Genomic DNA, 16211 nt, shown 5'->3' on the forward strand with positions numbered 1-16211 from the left:
AATATCAAGGAACTAGAGTATCTGGAGGAGACAATGATCAACCTTGTCAATTGCCAAAGGGAGATTAGGAAATGAAAAGGAAATGAAGGCAACAAAAAGTACCAGATTTAGTAACAGGGAGGCCACTGTTTACCTGAAAAGTCAATAGAGGGAGGAGGAGAAACCAGCTGTCAGTGGATAATGAATTGTGTTGACATGATGCTTAATAGGGCATTTCACCAAGTAATTACTGTCGGCCAGTGCCACCTTCAATGGCCCATCCTCAGGTAGGGGGGAGAGGAAGAGAAAATAACTTAGCTCTACCAGTAGTAAGCCTCTGAGATCCAGGAATGGACCTTCAGTTCCAATGTACTATTCATTGTCTTCTCTGATGTTTAGTAATGGGGTTCTCCTCCTTTGGCAGTGAGTAGGGATTGCCTGAAAAGAAGGGGGGGGTTGGGGGGGTATGTGGTTTCTGAACTGGGTTCTTTGGGAATGACTGGGGTTGGGAGCCTGAGATAGATATGGTAGGATAACATATTTGGTTTTATCAGGTATTTTATCCTTCTTAGAATTACTCGGTTGCTTTTCTGTTCTCCCTAAATATTCAGCGGAGTTCCAGTCTATTTCGGCTGTGAAAAAGAATCTGAGAAAGGAATCTTTCTCAAGGTGCCTTTTGGTTGGTGTTGAGAGTGGGGAGGTACTGATACGCCACCACCCCCAACCAGGGATGTAGTTGACTGCAGCAGTAGTCAGTGAGAGAACCCCAAAGAGAAAGGAAGAGCCAAGGGACCAACTTGGAGGGCCCGGAGAGTCGCTGTACCTCGGGAAGGGTCTTAGAGGGTTGGTTTGGGTGAGACTGGCTGTTTCCTTCCTTTAGAGTCTGGGGGCTTCTGTTGGGAGCCCCGGGCTCCGCTGCAGGCTCAATGCTGGGCGCGCTGGGTAGGCGCGGAAGCAGCGAATGCAGCTCCCATGCCCGCACTCACGTCTGTAAGGAACAGACAGCTGAGTCCCTGGCCTCCAAGTCGGGCCTCAAGGGACATTAAAAAAAAGAGAGAAACAAAAAGCAGCGCAGGGACAATTACCCTGCGCGAGTTCCCTTCCTCCGCCCTGCCGGCCTCTCCTTCCCGCCTCCCAGAGACTTCCAGCCTCGTAAAGCTCGGACTCCCTCCGGCGGGGCCGGCCTGCAAGGGTTAAGTGGTGGCGCGTCCCGGAGGGGAGGGGACTCGGCGGCCCCCTGACTTCCGCGCGCCCAGCCTCGCGCGGCGCGGGGCCGCGGGCGTGGGGCGGGGTCTGCGGCGCGCAGTGGACCGGCCACCTCTCCTTCCCGACGCCCACGGGAAGTTGCGCAGCGCTCGGCGGGCGAGGAGGACGGATCCGTGGCGGAGCTACCGCGCCGCCCGCCTCCCCGGCAAGTAGCGGGCGCCCGGGCGGGTGGGCTGGGGGCCGGACGGGCGCGGGGGTGGGCGAGCCGGCCGTCCTTCCAGCAGAGTTGCCTCGCTCTGAAGGGAGCACACCCGCCAACTCTCTGCCTGTCTTTTAAGTTTCATTTAGACTAGGAAACTTATCTTTTAAAGAAACCTCAGAACCCTAAGCAAAGAGCCCAGCGTCTCAGAGGGCTTAAAGGTTCTTTGGGAGCCTCCGCCAGGCACACTTGAGCCAGTGCTGAAAGTTTTGGTTTTGGTTTGCTGATTTGGGATCTTGTCCCAAAGCTAATTTGGATAAAAATAATTTGGGCTGGCAGCTGTGAGCTCGTTTTCAGAATTTTGTTAGTTAGGACCTCTCCAGTTTTTCATGGCAGTAAACTTTGGTTTTAAAAGTCTTTAAAAATAATCTTAAGTAGTGCGTTGGTTATAAATAGAGATAAGCAACTCCATGTTATATCTCACTGAAATCAGAAAGTAGATGGGCATATATAGAATAATGCCTTACATTCTCCTGAAACAAAGTAAATGTTACTCAGATGTCCAGCTGTATGTTGGATGTCTTGCACCTCACCTGTTGAATCATTGGCTCCCTGTGGTATTTTTAAATTTATTCGTTTAACAAATACCTTTTGATAAATAACTCGCCTTTAAATAATCCCGCTAGACCAAACGTCTCCTCCTAGGTCCCACCCATTTCTTTGCTCCCTTTTACTTAAAAAGACAAAAGAAAGAAAGAAAAGAAAGAGAACGAGAAAAAGCTCTTTGAAAGACTTGCCTCCAAGCCTTTATTTCTCCTCCTCCTGTTTCCTCCTCCACACCCTCATCTCAGGCTTTTTGTCTCCATCACCCCCATGTCACTTGTGAAATCCAGTGTCTGTGTACATTTCCACCTCCTGTGACACAGTTGTTCGCTCCCTCCTCCTTGATATTTTTTCTGCATTTGGCTCCCAGGTCACCACCATCTTCTGCATTTCCTTTCACCTCACTGGTCACTCTTTCTGTGTCTCCAGGCTTTTCCTTCTTTTCTCGACCACTGTTAGACTGCCACAGTGCTTGGTTCTTGGCCATATTCTCTTTTGAGCCATAACTTTCTCCCAAGGCAATTTCTATCCCAAGCCATATTTCATGACTATAAATAACATCTATAAGCTGATGACTTCCAAATTTTTCTTTCTAGTTTTACTTCTGTCCCGAGCTCTAGATGCATGTGTCTAGCTATTTGCTCAACATCTCCACTAGGAAGTCTGATCAGCATTTAAATGTAGTATGTCCAAGCAGAATTACTGATACACACCCACCCAGTCCTCTTCTGTTTGCCCCTCACTTACCTTCCTTATCACAGGAAATGTTACTGCCATTCAGTGAGGCTGAAACTCTAGGGATCGTCATCGACTCCTCTTTTCAGCTCTGACCCCACATCCAAGCATCCAGCAAACTCTGTTGACTCTACCTTGAAAAGATAGCTCAAGTTCGACCACATATTATGTGCCCTCTCTAACACAAACCACAATTCTCTTTTACTGGACGACTGTGAAGACTCCGATTTGGTCTTCCAGCTTCTACCCTTGCTTCTATATAGTGTTTCTCCAAATAGCAGTGGTTTTTTAAAAAATATCTAATCAGAACTTTCACTTCCCTTCAAAACCTTCTGGTGGCTTCTTATCAGAATCATAAAAACCAAATTCTTACCATGGCTCAAAGCCCTGTGTCATCTCACCCCTGACTGCTTCCCTGGTCTTATCTTCTGCTCCCCCCACCCCACCCCGCCCCGGCCCCGGCCCCCGCCTGCCCCCGCCCTCTCAAATGGAGTGGCTCTGATCTTGCTGCTGTACTCCTTGCCTGCAGCAGGCCTCTGCTAGGCCATCGCAGGCTGTACACCTTCACTTTCCTCACTCCCCTGTTGACATACTGTCTCAGGGGTTACTGCCTTAGTCCTGGTAACATCTTCTTGTCACTGACCCTCTGGGTTGGTGGCTCTTAGATACTGAACGCTGTTCTCTAATATTCCGCGAAGCTTATGGCACCGTTAAATCCTTATTGGTTGCTAGGACTCTCTAATGTTGAAAGTGCACAAGCAGCTTTCTCTTGAGTCTCACTTTGGTAAGATGTACAAGTTTGCCCTTACAGTCTGTGTTTTTATAAAACGTTGTTCCTGGTTTGGAGAAGGTTTGCCCTTTAAGGCTAGTTCTCATTCTTAAATATAGAAAATGAAAGGAAAATACTCTATTTACTGGAAAGAATATGCAATATTTTTTTTCAATTCCTTTGCTTCAGTGGGAAGCAGTAGTCTCTGATTCAGAGCGTTGTTGAGTGGTACCAGTAACAGGTAGTTTTAATGGGAAGAAGAAAAATGAAGGCACTTATTCAGAGAATATTATACACGTCTTTAAGTTGTGTAGTGACTGAGCCAGTGTCAGAATAACAAGATTCATAGCAAGATTCAGTTCTCTTTTTAAAATATGTGGGAATGGAAATGAAAAACAATATTTTCATCTTCACGAAAAGCTGTTGGGGAATAAAAGACCGTTTAATTTACATAATGTTTATTTCTCATTTTAATCCCAAGGAACTAGTTCTGGTATGTTACCAGTAGAATAGGTACTATTAGGCTGGCCAAAATGTTTACAGAAAAACCTGAATGAACTTTCCGGCCAACCCAATACCTTCCTTTCTTTTAAAAGAACAGAAAAAAAATTTTTTTTCTCATTTCAGAGTTGGGATTTCAGATGCTTGAATAAACATATACAATAGAAGATTAAATAAAATTTTAAAATAAAGGGATTTGGAATATGGAACAAAGAGTAGAAGGGTTAAAGGAAAGCCATGAGTGAAATCATGATCAAATCTCCTACCCCAAGCTTCTGTATGTTGATTAGACAGCACTCATCGACCTGGACCTTCCTAGCAGCTGAGAAAAGAGACAGGCTCCACAGGTGAAAAAGACGGTGCTCAGGGGAAGACCGGTTTGTGTATTTTTGTTTTCCTACCTGATAGAAGCAATTTTTAAAAAAATTAATTAAACATTTACTTGCTCAAGGACCTGTTTTAGGTACTGTGGAGATGAATATTCTGCCTTCTAGTATGTGTAATTAAGTAACATATTGGAGGACCCCTGTTGGGTTTAGAGTTAGCAAATCCAGACTGTTGGAAAATTTGCATATAGGTTAAAAAACAAAAACAAAAACAGGAGATCAAACACTTAAACCTGGAGGTGAGCTCAACCCATCCAAAATGTGCAGATATCGCACATAAGGTATATACTATTTGAGGCATTAAGTGAATGTGACCTCTATTTAAAAACACAAAATCTAGAGAATAATGTATTTACTAAAAAATCTTTTTTTTTCCAGATTACATTATCATTGTAGAAAAAGGGTGTATAGATACAGATACATGTACATTCACACATCTATAATACACAGCTAACCAATGTTAACTTTTTGGGATACTTCATTCCAATCTATTTTCTCTATAGTTTGTTTTTACAAAGTTTTACAGTATATTTTATTTTATAGTCTATTTTTTCCACTTATTGTTATGGAAGCATTTTCTCATGTCGTTAAAATAATTCGTAACATTTGTAAACATTTTGATGATTTAATGGGTTCAATCATATGAATAATATGACATAGTTTATGTTGCCATTCCCTACTTTTTGAACATTTTGATTGTGTACCTCTAATAGAATGTTGGCTAGCCTATGATACTATGTACAAGTTCTCTAATAAGAAAATATAGTCATGTAACTCATACTTCAGAATTGCAATAAAATGTTTCCATAGATCCTGTGACAGGAGAAAGCTGAGCAAGTTTGAGAAACAAAAAAAGACACACATGTAGGGAACTGGGGGAGCAGAGGAAAGAAAAGCACGAGATAAGCTTGGAGCTGAAGGAGCCGGATCATGGAGGGCATCCTTGCCATATTAAGAAATTTTGATTCTAAGAGCAGTAGGAACCCATTGCAGGGGTGTAAATGGTAGTAATTTGATCAGTTGTATGTACTTAATTAAAAAGATCATTGTGGCTGCTGAGTGGAGAATGGATTAGACTGACCAAGAGTGGCCGTAGGAGACCGATTAGGGAGGAGCAGTGTAGTAGACTAGGGGAGAGATGTTGATCTAGAGTGAAAATGCAGTGGGGAGGGAAGTGGAACATTTTGAGATGTGTTTTACAGGTTGGCTTGCTGACAACACGGAAGTGAAAGTGTAGGAATGGAAGGGGAAAGTGGAAAGTGATGCCTGAGGTTTCTGGCTGTTGTAACTGGGCAAATGATGGTGCCATTTTCCATGGTGGAGAAGTCTGGGAAAATGAGGTGGAAGCTACCTCCCAGGCCATCAGGGAAGACAAGTTAAAAGTGCTGTGCGATACATATTATAAGAAATATGAGCAAGATATTATGGGCAGCCGGAGGAGTACTTAACTCAACCTGGAGATCAAAGGAAAAGCATTCTGCCAAATATGACCCTTGAGCTGTATCTTGAAATGAATGTACCATATTTATATTCATACTGTTTTTAAAAATGTAACATAATTGCTCATTAAAAAATCCATACATTTGGATAGGCTGGTCCCTATTCTGATTGAGTCAATAATTTATATGGTAGGGATGATAAAGAGCTATCTGTTCAGCTGTCTCTCAACTTGAAAAACTGTGTTAGGTCTTATATATGTATATATATATATATATATATTTTTTTTTTTTTTTTCCCCAGTACGTGGGCCTCTCACTGTTGTGGCCTCTCCCGCTGCGGAGCACAGGCTTCGGACGCGCAGGCCCAGTGGTCATGGCCCACAGGCCCAGCCACTCCGCAGCATGTGGGATCCCCCCAGACCGGGGCACAAACCCGTGTCCCCTGCATTGGCAGGCAGACTCTCAACCACTGTGCCACCAGGGAAGCCCAGGTCTTATATTTGGAATTGTCTAATTCATTCATTCATTCAGAAGGTATTGTTGAATGCTGACTATGTGCAAAACTCTGGAGATACAGTGACAAGCAAGACAGATTTGGTGTTATTCTGATAGAGTTTACAGTCTAATGGGAAAGATGAGAAACTAAGCAGATACTCAAACATATAATGAATTGTAGTGTGACTAGAGCCATGAAGGGAAGATACAGGGTTTTAGACTCCTACAGATCCCTAACATTTCTAATGCAAGCTTTGGTACCTAAAATGAAAAACACAGGCACTAGCTTAGTTAGACTGTAAGTATCAATGGGTAATATTTGATAATTAATCCTTTCCTTTATACTGGGCCTTTGCTATCCTTATGGATTCTGTGCAAGTCCCAAAAGAAGAAAATAAATAAATGACAGCTGACTCTCAATAATGTTATTTCAGTAAAGAACAGGTGGATTCAAATTCTACCTATCCTATTCCTGAAGATATTGATCACCCTAGCTGGGATTTTATTTTATTTTATTTTTGGGGGGGGGGATTTTATTTTCATAAAATATTTCCAGTGTGAAGAAGTCTGGAAGAAAAGTCTACATGTTCCTTGTCTGGCTGGCTCATGTCTAGTCTGTTGGGCCCTGACAGTAAATACCATGGGCGGTACAGGCCACACGGCTCCTGTTGGAACTCTTCAACTCTGCCTCTGTAGCATGAACTTTGCCATAGGCAATACAGAAATGAATGGCATGGCTGTCTTCCACTAAAACTTTACTTATAAAAACAGGTGGCAGACCATGTTTTGCTGCTGACCTGCTGTAGTTCCCTGGCCTGGATTTGGATGTTGTACCAATCATAGTTTTGTTGCAGAGCTAGTTTAAGCAGAAAAGTGTGCCTTAGAGGATATTACAAAATGTACAGTGTCACTGGGTAAGTTGAAGAGCTAGAGTCCAGATTGAGTTTCTAGGATACCTCAGACCACCACCTACTGAACTGGTCTAGTGGCGCTGGAGCTTCTTTAAAATTTATTTATTTATTTATTTATTTTTGGCTGCGTTGGGTCTTCGTTGCTGCATGCGGGCTTTCTCTAGTTGTGGCAAGCGGGGGCTACTCTTCGTTGCAGCGCGCGGGCTTCTCATTGCGGTGGCTTCTCCTGTTGTGGAGCACAGGCTCTAGGCGCACGGGCTTCAGTAGTTGTGGCATGGGGGCTCAGTAGTTGTGGTGCGCGGGCTCTAGAGCGCAGGCTCAGTGGTTGTGGCGCGCACGGGCTCAGTTGCTCTGCGGCATGTGGGATCTTCCCGGACCAGGGCTTGAACCCGTGCCCCCTGCATTGGCAGGCGGATTCTTAACCACTGCGCCACCAGGGAAGTCCGGAGCTGGAGCTTTTGCCACAACCATGAAGCCTCCTGCCAGATCAGCAAGCTGCCAGCTCTGAATCACACCAACTCTGCTGGAGTCTTAACCAGCACAGTCACTGCCTCATGCTCTGCCTCCCTTCATAGTTAACTCACACTAGTAAGTACATCTGATGGGCAGAACTTAAATTACATCCAGAACCCTAGCTTCAAGGAAGTCTAGGAACTAGAGCTTTTAGTACTTGTGGCACAGGAAGTACAGGAAGGTTCACTGAAAGGAAGTTGGAATAAGTTTTGCGTGAGCAAATCTGCAGGATCTGTTACAGAACGCCCCTTTGGCTACTTAACATCCATACCTTCCCTTCTTTCCATACCTAAACCTCCAGACGATGATAGCAAGAAATGTGCTCTCTTACAATATAATGCAGCCATCCCTGATAAAAAAAAAAGCAAAGTGCACTCACCTTCTCCCAAGAAGCTAAAACCCAAAGTCCTGTAGGTCACCACATCATCTGCAGTATTCATCACAGACATTACCCTGGGACCTAGCACCCTCAGGAGTTAGGTGGCCTCTCTCCTCTCCCAGGGAAAGGGGGAGTAGGAGAGAGAGCTGCCCAATGGCCAAGAGGAGAACAGCTCAGCTCTAAAGAAGCTCCCATCCATACTTTTCATCCTTTCTCTCTACTAGCCAGTTCCCTCCGTTTCCAAGCATTCTGAGTTTCTCCTCTCTTCATGGAATCCTCTCCCCACCCTATGTTCGTTTGTAGCTGTTGGCTTCCTTCCTTCTTAGCTAAGCTTTCCCCTCCCCCGCCCCCTCATCCTCTAGACTCTTGAGCATACTGGTGACTCCCACCATCCCCTGTAACTGCTCCGGTGAACCTCAAGGGGCTCAATGCCTTGGACACTGACCACTGCTCGAGGTACTCTCCTGCCTTGGCTTCCGGATTCTGTGCCTGATTTTCCTGCTGCTCGGGTGCCACTCCTCCCTCTCCTTTATGGGTCCCCCTCCTCCAGGTGCCCCTCAGGCATTGATTCTGTCTTCAGCTCTCTTCCTTCTCTTTTCTTTCTACTTGTTTTCAGTTACTCACAGATTTGAGCTAGTGTCAAGCTTTTATCTCCCATCAAGATGCTCTCCTCACGGGCTTCCCTGATGGCACGGTGGTTGAGAGTCCTCCTGCTGATGCAGGAGACACAGGTTCGTGTCCTGGTCCGGGAGGATCCCACATGCCGCGCGGAGCGGCTGGGCCCGTGGGCCATGGCCACTGAGCCTGCGCGTCCGGAGCCTGTGCTCCGCAACGGGAGAGGCCACAACAGTGAGAGGCCTGCAAAATGCTCTCCTCAGCCTCGGACCTACATGTGTAAGTACCTATTGGACAGCTCCTCTTCCAGGTCACAGGCACCCTAAGCTCCCTGTGTCCCAAACTGGATTAACTGGTCAGCTACATCCAACCCCCACCCTGCTTGTCTCAGCAAACGACTCAGCGAATGTAACAAGGCATAGACTTGGGAAGCATACTTGATCCTTCTTTCTCCATCACCCTCCCAACCCCTGGCACCTCCTACATATCTTCATCTCCACCATAACTTCCTTAGTTCAGGGCTCTGCTTTCTCATCTAGGTTACTGTAACAGCCTCTCAACTGATTGTTCTCCCTGTCCAGGGCCTTACAGTCCTTAAGCCTAGTCTCCTTACTCTCGTCTAAAACAAGTCAGATCCTGTCGCTCCCCTGCTTAATACCTACCAGGGGCTCTCTGTCTGCCAACACGATCAGGTTCAAAGTCCTGAACCAAGTAAACTAGGTTCCTTACTCACTCTAATCCTGTTTATCTCTCCATCCTTATCTCTCACCACTATCCTCTCCCCTCATACCCCTGCATATTTGGACTTGAGCCATCTAAATACCTGGTGCAAAAGATCCTAATACACTGTGCCCTCTGGTGCTTCAGTGTTTTTTTTTTTTTTGCAAGTGCTGCTCCCACTGCCTGGAAACTGTCTGCCTCTCGGCCTTACTGATGCAGTGCTCCCCACTGCCTGTCCATCCCGAGTGCTCTGGTAGCACCCGTTATTTGAATGAAGCACCAGTGCAATGAGTCCTAATCATCTGCTTATCCTGGGTCCACATCCCTAAAACGCAGCAGGTCTTGGTGCAGAGTAAGTTTTCAACAACCCTTATTAATAATGACAAAACCTATTTATTAATTGAATTAAGGGAAGAAACTATTAATTTTGTATGTATTTCCCACAAGATGGTGCTATTCAGATAGGAAATACAACTAAAAAGTTCTCCAGGGCTAAAGGATCCAAGTACTAGATGCCTAAATGTTTGTTAAATGTGTTAAATTTCAGAGGCAGTGATTTAAACGCATAAGCTTTTTCTGTAGTAAACACATAGGTTGAAAATGGTTTGTGCGTATGTATTTTATTATCAAATTATTGCTGATCATTGTTTTACTTACTGCTTTTTGGGAGCCTCTCTTCCCAAGTGGTCAAAAATTTTTTTAAATGGAAACAGTAACTCTTAATTCTAGGGCAACAAACTTTTAAGGAGGGCTGTATTTGGGTTTTTCAGAGATACAGGACCAATAGGTTTTATAGAGGGAGAGGGAGGGAGGGTGGGAGATTCATTTTAAGGAATTGGCTCATGTGACTGGCGGGGCTGGCAGGTCCCAAATCTGCAGGGCTAGAAACAGACAGGAGATGACTGCAGTCTTGAGTCTGAACGCTGGAAACTCAGGTGGAATTTATATGTTGCTGTCCCAGGGCAGAATTCCTTCTTATTTGAGGAGCCTCAGTATTGCTCTGGCCTTCACTTATTAAGTTCCACCCACACTATGGAGGGTAATCTTTACTCAAAGTCTACTGCTTTATTTATTTTTAAAAATAGAAATATAGTTGATTAATACAATATTATATTAGTTTCAGGTATACAGCATAGTGATTCATTATTTTTACGGTTAAAGTCTACTGCTTTAATGTCAGTCTCACCTAAAAAATACCTTCAGAGCGACATCTGGTCTGGTGTTTGGCCAAACAGCTAGGCACCATAGCCTAGCCCAGCTGACACATACAGTTGACTCTCACAAAGATCTTGGTGAGGAAAGTAAACTTTGTATGAAAGAGAAATTCACACTGAAGGGTCAGTTTTTAGTTTGGGACAGGGGAGAGAGGGCTGATGGCTGTAACCACCCTGAGGAACCTCCTGGGAAATTTCTGCATGGAGAGGGGCTGTCCTGGGATAGGACCCAACGGGTGCTGCCCTGACTCTCCTCCAGCCACAGAAGTCTTCTGCTGGGAGCAAGAGTACACACAGACACTAATCAGCATTGGGTAGGGCTGAGGAAGAGTAATAACCTGTGGACATGGTAATCTCACCCCAATAGGCTCCATCCTGTATCATTTATACTACAAAATGAGGTTGAGGTTTGGGGCAGTCCTAAGGAAGGGGTTTTGCTTCCTCTTTTACTGAGAACAATGAAACAGTCAAAGGGAACTTCTGCAGGTGTCCTCTGCCACATCCACTCACCCCCCTGTAGGCACACAGCTTAGTTCTGCCTTCTCTTATTGCTACTAAAGTAAAACCGTAAAGTTTTCTTTAGCTTCTTTGTTATGTATTTAATAACAATATTAACTGATGACATTTGTGGAGCACTCTTCTAAGCCATTTGATCTTTGTAAAAACCTTAAAGGTAGGTATTATAATTATCACCATTTTACACATGATGAAATCAAAGCACAGAGATATACGTACAGTAATTTGTACAAAGTCTTGCAGTTTTTTTTTTATAGTAGGCCTGCGATCTACATTCAGGCAGTCTGATTCCAGAGCACGTAGTCTTAATGAGAATGGAATTTTTTATTTGTCTCTTGCATGCTCTGATTCTTCTTTATCTTCTTTCTTATTTCCTGTAACATCTGTGCGTACTTGCCCAGTGTGCATATATGCCGTGCTGTTCTTTTCATCTTACTCCTATTGAATGTGGGGGGATTCCTTTGGCACCTTCGTTTGCCTAGATATAAAGTGAATACATTCTGGACTCTCTTTCCTTCTTATCCTGGACCTGTTGATCTTCCCTTCAGAACTTCGGTTTAAGGGCTCCATTCTGATGGGTTGTATCTTTCCACATTTCTGTTGCCCTGAAGGGATGTGATTAGCTCAGTTGGGCTGTGGTCAATAGTAATTGGTAGTTTTGGTCTTAGATCTTTTCTGGGGCAAGGGATAGAGGTGGAGGTGTCATTCTGTCAAGTGAAAAGCAAAACCAAACCAAAAAAGGTTCAATCGTACACAGAGCTATTTGGCCAAATCTATCACTATGATAAATGCATTTGTCCTTTGATACAGAAATCCTGTTTGGGGCAATTATTCTGCAGATGACCTTGCACATAAATGACCTTTGTACAAAGTTATTCATTGCTGCATTGTTCATGATAGTAGTAGACTGGAAACAAATCACATATTGAAGAACGGGACAGTTATGGTACATTCACATGTTAAGAGATGATGTAAATAAGAGGAGGTTCTCCGTGTGCTGATATGGAAGGCTCTGAAGTTATATTACTAAGGGAAAAAGCCATCTACTATCTATCTGTCTATCTACTTACCTACCTACTGCTGTTTGGCAGTGTATGTGTATATATACAGTAATACTTTTTTTTAAAAAAAGGAAAGAAAAAATATATGTATTCATGAGGAAATATTGGAAGGATATAGGAAAAGCTAATAAAAGCAGTCACCAGTAAGAGGCCATGGGGGCAACAGGATGGATGGGAAAGACAAGGATGGGAGTGGGACCTTTCAATATAAATATTTTCAAAGTTTACCCCTCTAAAAAAGTAAATAAAAAATGTACACACACACACACACACGTTTTTATTCCTGTGAACAGTGATCCTGTGTGCCTCTCCCCTGCAGCCACCTTCACTCTCCTCCCGCTTAGCTGGGGGGAAGGAGCTGAAATCTCAGTGTTTTAACCCTGATGCTAACTGTCCCTGATGGAGGAGGAGGAAACTGAAGAGGCTTCGCAGGATTCTCTGTGCCAGCCTTCTCCCCTCCCCTATTTCTTTCTACGTTCCCTGCCTTCCTTCTGTTCTCTTTGTTGATGGAGTTAATTAGCTCAGGGTGAACACAGTCAGGTTCTCCCCACTTCCTTCCAGCCTTGAGAACCCCTGTGAAGAATCTGGACCACTTCCCCATCTCTGACTCACGTGGTGGTGGGAAAGGCAGATCTCCAGTGCAGAACTTCCCACATCTTTTCCCCTTGGCTAACTCCTTACTCTCCTCTCCAAATTAGAAGGTTATGGTGAAGTTTTCAGACATTGTCACTAATTTTCTTCTCACTGGTCTGCTTCGGGTGGGGCTGGGCAGGAGTGCTTGGAAGTTGGAACAGCACATCATAGATTTCTGGAGTATTTTGCTGTTTTTTGCCGACCAGTGTTTAAGAAAAATGAGACGTAAAATTGTAATTTTTATTCATAATGTAATTCTTTTGTTGTTTATTTTTATTTATCTCAAAAGATTCTGTGTTCTGACTAACATACCATTTTACCTTAGAAGTTTTCAACACTTTGTAGTGAAAATCTTTTATATTACTTCACATGCACTCATCTGCAGCAGCTAGTGATTAAGATGATGGAGTTAAGTTGGTTTAAGAAACCTATCTCAACGAATAAGTGAAGATCATTTTAATTGACACTTTAATAGATTTCTCTGGATAGGTTTTTTTTTTAATTAAGGGGAACCTTCTTTCGCAATTCTGCATGGTAAAACTTTTTTCATGATACAATAAAAAAAGTCAGCAGTTAATCCTAACCAGTGAAGAGAGTCTGAGTTCATTTAGGTTTATTAATTGGGATATCAATAGCATTGGAGGGTTGTCATGCCTTAGACTACCACTTGGTGGCTGGCACAGTATACTGTGGATCAGAACCTAAAGTACAGACAGAATAAATGACAGGCAACAGCCAGCAATTCCTTCACTATTCAGAGGCAGTAGCAAACCCTTTCACTCCTTATATACATTAGAAAAAAATTCTCGGTGTTTTTCCTTGTTTTTTCTTCCCATAACAGTTTTTCACCATTTTTGCTGAATGGTTTCTTCTAAACCTGAAATATTTTGGTATATGTAGCTATGTTACTTAGGTCATAATGAATAAAATTCTGATTTCTTCTTGAACTCTGGTCTTTGCCAATGAACAATAAATAAAAATGCTTTAGAATACAGCCTATGGGCCCATAGTTTGAAAACATGGAACTTATAATTATCTATTCTAAATTTTCTGTCTTTTGATAAAAAAGAACCCCCCCTTGAAACTGCCTGTTTGGGGGTTATATTAACAGCACTGGCGACATTATCTGAAAATTTGTTTAAATTAGATTCACATGGAGTACCTTTCTTTCACAGCTGATCTAATTCTTACACCCTGAATTTAGGATTTTTAAAATAAATGAACGAGTATAGACTACAATGATTATTTGTTAATTTCACTGGTGAAAATCACAAGGCTTTGTTTCCAGATTCCACTTCCAAACTAAGATGTTAATTTCTCCCTAGGTGAATAAATGTTTTCTTAAGTATTCCCAAGATTAGCTGGGAAAGATATTCCTTACTTTTCACAATCCTTATTATAGTTTCTCCACCAGCCCCACTACAACATGGCCTGATCCTAGACAAACAAAAAAGCTCTGAACCCATGAATTCTGGGCAACAAGTCATTTGACATTTCAGATCTTCTCTTTGTTCTGAGTCAGTAGAGCTGCCTGCTAGCCATCTTTAGGATATTTGTATTCTGTTTTGTATTTGTGTTTGATACAAAAACAAATTTTGTGTTTAATGTTGGAATATTCGATTTCTTTAGGTTTTCCTGTTTCTAGCTTACACAGTAATTTGGTTATGGAGAAGTTGGATTTAAACTCCGTATGGGTAGAGTTGATATGGTACCTTTTCTCTAAAATACCAAAGTAATTTATTTTAATTTGGAGGTTTATAGTGTGGTTATAATATGATTTAAAATTTCCGAATGTCTCCTGTTATATTAAACTGGACCCTCTGTTTAACTTACCCTTGACTACCTGTGGTAGCCCTTGTGAAGCTGAAAAAAGACCAGTGATTTCATTTCCCAGTGATCTCTTTGGCAATTCTTTCTTTATATTATCATCTTTTTGAGGTTTTCGGGGTGAATGAAATTTTCCATTTTTAATGTTTTGATTAAGTTTATCGTATTCTTCTGCTTTGTTATTTCTCCTTTTAGAATGAAATGAAATGCAGAGAAATAAAGCTTTCCTATTCTGATTTGGATCTTTATAATGGGTATCGGAAAGTCTAAAACGGATCCCTGCCCTCTTTCTCTCTCTTGGGGTAAAAGCCAGGGTGTGGATACGAGTCAAAGACATCACAAGTCAGATTCCAAGAAATCTGAAGAAATCTCCCTGAGTGATGCCGCTGCTCATAGCAATACAGCAGAGATACCAACAGGGGAGCAGGAGGGAGCCAAGGGAGTGGAGGAGGTGCCAGAAGAGGAAGCAGAAGAAGAGGTGTTCCTCAAATTTGTGATACTGCATGCTGAAGAAGACACAGACGAAGCCCTCCGAGTCCAGAATCTGCTGGAAAATGACTTCGGCATCAAACCTGGAATGATCTTTGCTGAGATGCCATGTGGCAGGCAGCATTTACAGAATTTGGATGATGCTGTCAATGGGTCTGCCTGGACAATCTTATTATTGACCAAAAACTTTTTAAGAGATACCTGGTGTAAGTTCCAGTTCTACACGTCCCTCATGAACTCTGTTAACAGGCAGCACAAGTACAACTCCGTCATCCCCATGCGGCCCCTGAACAACCCCCTGCCCCGAGAAAGGACTCCCTTTGCTCTGCGAACCATCAACGCCCTGGAGGAAGAAAGTCGTGGCTTTCCTACACAAGTGGAAAGGATTTTTCAGGATTCTGTATATAGGATACAGCAAGCTATATGGAAAGAGACCAGAAATACGGTACGAAGGCAATTTATTGCCTGAGATGGAACACACAACACACAGCAGCTCTTGTTTTGTAAAACAAATGATTTATCTCCACTTGAGAAAGCAAATTTCTAGGAAGAGTTTAGATGAAAGAGAACCTTACTCTTACAGAAACTTATGGAGCCCAAGAAAGATAAATTTCTGCAGGACAGTCTATAGAATTGTGGGACTCTTCGATGTTTCCATAAACTTGAAATTGTCAGAGTTTCAAGCACTCTGTTTCCTCTCACAGTTTTCCTAGTTCATGATTACAACAAAGGATATTTTAAATTCATATTCCTCGTATTGAACTTGATCAAAACCTTATATGATAGACATTTAAAAAGTACAATAACACTTTGATTTTGTTCTCAAAGGAACTGCAGGAAAAAAAATGGCCTCGAGAGATCCGACCGCCCTCACTTTCGAGGCACCTCTCATGAACGTTGCAATAAAGCGTTCCCGGTGTTGTCACCCAGAAATAGGGATAGCCAGACTAGGACATTTAGAATGTTGAGTGCTGATAAATATGAAACCCAAAATAGATGCAAGACTGGTAGGGCTCTTTAA

At 43.0% G+C, this 16211-nt stretch overlaps 1 protein-coding gene across 2 annotated transcripts; it reads left to right on the top strand.

The window, feature by feature from the left end:
• The first annotated feature begins 1269 nt into the window (after window positions 1-1269).
• On the top strand, window positions 1270-15936 carry TICAM2 (TIR domain containing adaptor molecule 2). Of its 2 annotated transcripts, XM_082621886.1 has the most exons (3): window positions 1270-1394; window positions 4287-4369; window positions 14897-15936. In XM_082621886.1, the coding sequence occupies exon 3, from the start codon at window positions 14952-14954 to the stop codon at window positions 15657-15659; it is 708 nt and encodes a 235-aa protein (XP_082478012.1). In that variant the 5' UTR covers window positions 1270-1394; window positions 4287-4369; window positions 14897-14951; the 3' UTR covers window positions 15660-15936. The 2 variants fall into 2 exon arrangements, with proteins under 2 accessions (XP_082478012.1, XP_082478013.1); XM_082621887.1 differs by lacking the exon at window positions 4287-4369 and having other exon boundaries at window positions 1270-1390.
• Window positions 15937-16211: the final 275 nt, after the last annotated feature.

The sequence above is a fragment of the Mesoplodon mirus genome, assembly GCF_964341445.2.
Source record: "Mesoplodon mirus genome assembly, chromosome: 5".
Taxonomy (NCBI): Eukaryota; Metazoa; Chordata; class Mammalia; order Artiodactyla; family Ziphiidae; genus Mesoplodon; species Mesoplodon mirus.